The sequence below is a fragment of the Lampetra planeri genome, chromosome 55 (assembly GCF_965212315.1).
Source record: "Lampetra planeri chromosome 55, kcLamPlan1.2.h2, whole genome shotgun sequence".
Taxonomy (NCBI): Eukaryota; Metazoa; Chordata; class Hyperoartia; order Petromyzontiformes; family Petromyzontidae; genus Lampetra; species Lampetra planeri.
Window position 1 is genome coordinate 3,564,102 of NC_136161.1, and position 7,345 is coordinate 3,571,446.

The 7,345-nt window shown below is 48.1% G+C and overlaps 1 protein-coding gene across 1 annotated transcript; it reads left to right on the forward strand.

The window, feature by feature from the left end:
* The first annotated feature begins 1,405 nt into the window (after nt 1–1,405).
* On the forward strand, nt 1,406–7,114 carry LOC144735434 (uncharacterized). The gene is made up of 3 exons (XM_078617838.1): nt 1,406–1,988; nt 2,219–2,322; nt 5,164–7,114. Exons 1-3 carry the CDS (start codon nt 1,536–1,538, stop codon nt 5,183–5,185), a joined length of 579 nt encoding a protein of 192 aa, XP_078473964.1. The 5' UTR covers nt 1,406–1,535; the 3' UTR covers nt 5,186–7,114.
* The last annotated feature ends 231 nt before the right edge of the window (nt 7,115–7,345 follow it).

A 7,345-nucleotide genomic window follows, 5' to 3' on the forward strand; every position in this document is an offset into this window, starting at 1 on the left:
CTTTTTTCACACTTTTGTTATTTAGGCTAGGCGTAGTCACAAACCGCACTTCTCCATAACAAAGGCTCAGTCTTTTGTTATGCAGTCTTTTCTTAGTCTTAAGCCTCACCTTACCATATTAATAAAAAAGTGTGCCGTTCCTGGCCCTTCCCCCCTCAACCATTATATATACGGAGTGGTATCTCTTGGAATCTCTCATTTACTTGATACAGCTGTCGTGGCTGTGACGGTTCCACCTGAAGACGGAAGCTTGTGTTGCCTCCGAAACGTCGTGATTTTTTATTTTTATTTTATTTTACTTTTATTAATTTTAATTTAATTTTTTTACCTACGTTACTTTACCGAAAAACCTAAGAATATGAATCCTTGCAGTCACGAAAGCTTCAAATCTAGAATTGACACGACTGCCCCTTTGTATTTATCCTTGCTATATACGTATATTCCAAAATATGTCTTTGTTAAAAAAATTTGTATCATACAAATCACAAAAAAACGTGGTCAACATTAGTTTCCGTAGGCCCTAGACACTGCCTACTGACCTATTGGATAATACCTCCCTGGTGGCTGGGTGCGGGGTGAGTGGGTGCTGGGTGAGTGGGTGGCTGAGTGAGTGGGTGGCTGGGTGAGTGGGTGGCTGGGTGAGTGGGTGACTGGGTGATTGGGTGGCTGGGTGAGTGGCTTGGTGGGTGATTGAGTGGGTGGCTGGGTGATTGGGTGGCTGGGTGAGTGGCTTGGTGGATGATTGAGTGGGTGGCTGGGTGAGTGGGTGGCTGGGTGAGTGGGTGAGTGGGGGAGTGAGTGGGTGGCTGGGTGATTGGGTGGCTGGGTAATTGGGTGAGTGGGTGGTTGGGTGAGTGGGTGGCTGGGTGAGTGGGTGGCTGGGTGAGTGGGTGAGTGAATGGGTGGCCGGGTGAGTGGGTGGCTGGGTGAGTGGGTGGCTGGGTGAGTGGGTGGCTGGGTGAGTGAATGGGTGGCTGGGTGAGTGAATGGGTGGCTGGGTGAGTGGGTGGCTGGGCGAGTGGGTGGCTGGATGAGTGGGGGAGTGAGTAGGCCCTCGTCACACTGCCTACTGTGGCCTATTGTATAATACTGCCCTGCGTTAATGACTAGATGTGGGAGGTGGAAAAAACCGGAGGACCCAGAGAAAAACTCCACGCGACCACGGGGAGAGAGACGCAGACTCAAAATATACAGCAGCAGCAAGCGTAATCAGGGTCGGTATCGAACCCACGATCTCCAGGCCACATCAAGGTGACGGCAGTTGACACCCCGCCACTATGCGGGCATTCCCTCCCTTCCCCCTTCCCTCCGTCCCTCACTCGCTCCGTCCCCACGTAACCTCAGAAGAGGAAATAGAAAATCCAACGGGGGGGGGGGGGGGTGGGCGTCCCAACCACCACGAATGATGCCGGCTGTCATTTAAGAGCCCGCGCCAACGGGAAGTGCTCCATCGCAACCCCTCTTGGTGACTCGCCATCAGCAGCATCAGCAGCATCGATAGTAACATCAGCATCGTCACGATCACCACCACCACCATGGCAGAACAGAGTCGGCCCGACATGGGTCAGCACCTGGGCACATTTTGGGAGGATATCGCGAAGAGCATCCCTCTGAGCAACGGCTTTGCCGCTCTGCTCATGACCGGACTTCAAGAAGTCTTCAACGAAATCACTGAATGCCCCTGTAACTATGGCAAGGAGTTTGGCTTGCTCACGCTCCTGGGTCCCATTGTCATCTTGGTCGTGTCCCTCCTCACCCTCACCTACGAGGCGCTCATAGATTGCTGTGGCCGCGACAAGAGGGCGCGTCTCGCGCGCAACTTCGCGCTCACGTTCGTGGCCTCCGTGGCGTGGCTGTCCATGGCGCTGCTCAACTCGGAGGCGTTGTGCTGCATCCAAGGCGGCTTCCCCAGCGACTCGCAGTGCCTCGTGGGGAGAAACGCAACGGCCAACGTGGTGCGATACGAGAAGTGCATCTCAGACTCTGAGGTACGGTGATCCACACACACCGCCTCTATTCCTATCATCAACTTCCCCCCTCCCGCTCCTCCAACTGAGATATCTCTGCAGTGTCTGTGCATCACCTGTGTCTGTGTGTGTGCATCGCCTGTGTCTGTCTATCTGCATAACTCTGTCTGTCTGTCCGCGCTGTCTGGGCACAACGAGGGAGGTGAAGAAGTGAATTTGCGATTTGTGACCTCGGCCATTTTGTTCCACAGCTCTATGGAGTGCGCATGATGACGATTGGTGGCGCCGCCTCCTCCATTGTCCTTAAGATCGTCCAAGTCAAATGCGGACATCAGGACCCATATGTCCCTCTGGAGTAAGTGGGTCCGTCGAGGAATCCGGGACCATCAAAATGACTACCGAGGGTTTGTCAAATCTACCCCTAAACGTCGCTAAATCTTCCTTCGAAAACAATATGACCCTGAAGAGAAACATTGGTGCAGGATACAACCGCATTTGCAAAATGTGATTTGTAACTCTTTGATCCTTAGCCGCGTAATATCCACAGTTTCATGTTCCATGCATTGAGGGACTACAACTGCTGTGTGTTGTTGTCTTGGTGTGGTCTGGAACTTGTTGTTGTCTTGGTGTGGTCTGGGACTTGTTGTTGTCTTGGTGTGGTCTGGGACTGTTGTTGTTGTTGTCTTGGTGTGGTCTGGAACTTGTTGTTGTCTTGGTGTGGTCTGGGACTTGTTGTTGTTGTTGTCTTGGTGTGGTCTGGGACTTGTTGTTGTTGTTGTCTTGGTGTGGTCTGGGACTGTTGTTGTCTTGGTGTGGTCTGGAACTTGTTGTTGTCTTGGTGTGGTCTGGGACTTGTTGTTGTTGTTGTCTTGGTGTGGTCTGGGACTTGTTGTTGCTGTTGTCTTGGTGTGGTCTGGGACTGTTGTTGTTGTTGTTGTTGTCTTGGTGTGGTCTGGGACTGTTGTTGTTGTTGTCTTGGTGTGGTCTGGGACTGTGGTTGTTGTTGTCTTGGTGTGGTCTGGGACTGTTGTTGTTGTTGTCTTGGTGTGGTCTGGGACTGTTGTTGTTGTTGTCTTGGTGTGGTCTGGGACTGTTGTTGTTGTTGTTGTCTTGGTGTGGTCTGGGACTGTTGTTGTTGTTGTCTTGGTGTGGTCTGGGACTGTGGTTGTTGTTGTCTTGGTGTGGTCTGGGACTGTTGTTGTTGTTGTCTTGGTGTGGTCTGGGACTGTTGTTGTTGTTGTCTTGGTGTGGTCTGGGACTGTTGTTGTTGTTGTCTTGGTGTGGTCTGGGACTGTTGTTGTTGTTGTCTTGGTGTGGTCTGGGACTGTTGTTGTTGTTGTCTTGGTGTGGTCTGGGACTGTTGTTGTTGTTGTCTTGGTGTGGTCTGGGACTGTTGTTGTTGTTGTCTTGGTGTGGTCTGGGACTTGTTGTTGTTGTTGTCTTGGTGTGGTCTGGGACTGTTGTTGTTGTTGTCTTGGTGTGGTCTGGGACTTGTTGTTGTCTTGGTGTGGTCTGGGACTGTTGTTGTCTTGGTGTGGTCTGGGACTGTTGTTGTCTTGGTGTGGTCTGGGACTGTTGTTGTCTTGGTGTGGTCTGGGACTGTTGTTGTCTTGGTGTGGTCTGGGACTTGTTGTTGTCTTGGTGTGGTCTGGGACTGTTGTTGTTGTTGTCTTGGTGTGGTCTGGGACTGTTGTTGTTGTTGTCTTGGTGTGGTCTGGGACTGTTGTTGTTGTTGTCTTGGTGTGGTCTGGGACTTGTTGTTGTTGTCTTGGTGTGGTCTGGGACTGTTGTTGTTGTTGTCTTGGTGTGGTCTGGGACTTGTTGTTGTCTTGGTGTGGTCTGGGACTGTTGTTGTCTTGGTGTGGTCTGGGACTGTTGTTGTCTACTGGTACCTGCTGTGTGTGGTTGTGGTGTCCAGGTAGCTCTGTGTGTAATGTGCCTCTCTCGAAATATTTTGGTCACAACAAAATGTATCTTTACATTTTGAAAGGATAAAAAAAGCATTCTGATTCTGGTTGAATGTGTGGGTAGGTGGGTGGGTGGGTAAGGAGAGGGCGCTGTGGTGGCTGGGAGATGTTGACTCTCTCGCCTGGTACGCAGGAGGTCCTGGGCTCGATCCCGACCCTGACGACGCCCCTACTGTGTATTTGGAGTTTACATCTCTCTCCCCCTGTGGTTGCGTCGATTTTTCTCCGCGTCTCCTGTTTTTCCCTCCACATTTAGAATCAACGTCACGCTTTTGGAGTATTGGGCTGACATAAATGTCCACGTGATGATGATGATGATAATCCACTTTCTTGAGCTATCATTTGTGCCCATGTCGCTTCTGAAAAAGAGCTCTATCGCTCGGTTGGCCTCACCTCTTCAAATTAAAATGTATTATAGTGTTGGGTAGGTAGCTTGTTGTGTGTATGTAGGTGGGTGGGTGAGTAGGTGGGTTAGTTTATGGGTGGGTGAGTAGGTAGTTGTATGGGTGAGTAGGTAGTTGGGTGAGTAGGTAGGGGTGAGAAGGTGGGTGGGTGAGTGGGGGGAGCGGGCAGCAGCAGGGATCCAGACCTCTAACCTCACCAAGGCTGCCAGCTGAAGCTTCTGTGCTGACCTCCCAGCTGAAGTTCAGTGCAGCAAATCTCCTGTGCAGACAACGCCTCTGTGGGCTGTGTGTAAGGATTGTGTAGAGCCATCGGCACGAGTCAAGTTCTCACTTTACACCACCTGCATATGGCTGTTATGCAGGGTGCTTCAAAAGAAAGTGAACACTTCTGAGAATTTGCAACATTACCCACGAGAAATTCGCCTCCGGGCTCTGGAGACCACCTGGAGACGATTCCAGGCACGTGTTGTTGACAATGATGGCGAACAAATGGAGTCTTTGACTTTTTGAAGCGATTAACATTACATTTGTTATCACTTTACAGTATAGTAGTATCATTGTCCGTTCTTTTTTCCATTAAAAACGATAGCCCCATCTAAGCGTTAACATTTTTTGAAGCACCCTGTATTTCTCAGAGGGGGGGGGGGGGGGGGTTACACTATTTGAGGTTCTGCTCACATCTCCCTTGTCGCGTGTTCGTCATTATTTGCTTTGGCAGTGGCTAGTCGTGATCCGTTGACCAAATAAAAAAAGTGCGCCGACTCCGTTTATTTTCTTCCAGAAATTAGCTTAACCTCGGATGTCCACGTGGTTCATCACCCGCAGGGTCAAGGTGAAGACGGAGTAGGACACCGCAAGAATGTAAACTGAATCGCGTCTATGGTTAAAATCGGACATTGGCATAACATTCATTTATAAGTATAGAAAATAAATTGGGTAAAAAACTAGTGGATAATCTATTATTTTGACCCCAGAAATTAATCAAATTTGATGTGCTGAATAAAAGTGGGTAAATTGCATAAAGTAAACATCGAAAAGAAGGCAGCCATTTTATTCAGCACATCAAATTGTATTAATTTCTGGGGTGAAAATAATGTATTTTCCACTTTAGAGTGCAAATAAAAGTGTGTGTATTCAAATACTTGTTTTATTTACCTAATTTATTTCTTATCAGGTAAGGCCCATGTAGCACTTTTTCAGAAGCTACCTGGCCACAAATGAGGCCAAACAAAGTGGCTTATCGTGTGGAAATGTATAGCAGCCAATGACTCGAAGCACATGTTTCTAAATGTGGAGGGAAAACCAGTATGACCCGGGAAAAAATCCACGCGACCACGTGGAGAACACGCGCACTCCAAATATGCAGGTGTGAAGGTCACCACGGAACCGACGACCTCCTGTATACAAGGCGAGGTAGTTAACATCTCACCACCGCGAGATATTAACTTTCAAGAACAGCTTCACAAGGACCCACGACGCCTATTAACAAATGACCGGGACTTGCAATGCGCCCGATCTGGTCGGTCAAGCCAAAGCAGATGTGACTGGAAAGTGCCTGGATGGGTGCTGACCATACACAAATTGATTTATCATCGGACTGCGGGGGCTCGTTGTGGTTATATCCAGTTGTATCCGGTCTATGCTACCCGCCTTTACCAATCCGCACTGACCAGCAGCGCGTGTAGAGGCGTCCGGCAGTGCGGCGCTCATCAATTTCCACTGGTGGAAATTCCCCATTCCCATGGCTGGGAGCATCTTTCACAACCATTGATGATTTCAAACAAAGTGGTACATATTGCACGGCCCTGTAGAGATGACAACGATGGCTTCGCCTTTGTCAACCCTAGCCCCTACAATAAATGAAAGAATGCGAATTGCAACACAACAGCAGTCTATGTAGTGAAAGGTTGATGGCACGCTGCACGGCTCTTGGGAATAGAATAACGATCGACCCCGATTGCGAAGTGGTGAAATGACATTTAGAACACGATACGTTTAAGGCGTTTTTGAGTACGACGTTTCGCCGGTAATTGCATCCAGCATCATCGGGAGATGACGAATTGCCCAATGATGCTGGATGCAATTACTGTACCAGCGAAACGTTGTACTACTCAAAAATTGTAAATGTTGTGGTTTCACTCAACACACCGGCGTGCTAAAGTAGTGAACTATTTGTATTTTGTCAACGTGACACTTTTTTGCTGATTGGCCGTGTCGGGTGGTGGACGATTACGACACATTTTTAAATAACGCGATCTAACCCAAAAACGTTTATTATTCATAATATTGGTCGCGAAAGCCTATGTGTTAAACTGAATATAGATTAAAGTTATCAGGCTACACTCTGTACTTCAAACAAACGTGGCTTAACTATATGTTTTTGAAATCACCAAAATAAAGCTATAAAAAACAATGAAACAGTGATCATAGGAACTGTGATTCAAATTTAAGAATAAACGATATACATAACATATCAATTTGCAGCCATAGTTGGCAGCATGAGTCACTCCATAACAGCAGGAGTATCAGTAGGAGTATCAGCATTTTTCAATGCACCTTTAAAGATCAGCACACTATAATCAAAACTCAAGGTCATACTTTACTTGTATGATATGCCTTTGTCTTTTATTGAATCCGATGAGTCATAAGCATATGGTTAATGGTAGAAAAACACGTATTTATTTGTACATAGTAAGGCACTTCACAAAACACAGACGGTATATCATTTCTAATAGGAAAAAGGGGGAAATGGGGAGAAGGGAGGTAGGGCAAGTAAGATCCGGGGCGAAAGAACAACAGCGTGCGGGCGGTGCCGCAAACAACCGCTGGCAGCCAAATCGCTGACAGGACACTTGGTAGGCGCAGGTGAAACTTGCACTTTTTGCTGACCAACACCCCCCTATCAAAGAGCCTCTTTGTAAACGATGTTTCTGGTCCTGCCTGCTGGTGCAAAGTAATGTAAATATTTGTCACTGTCTACACGAGAGCATCCAACATAAAGTTGGCC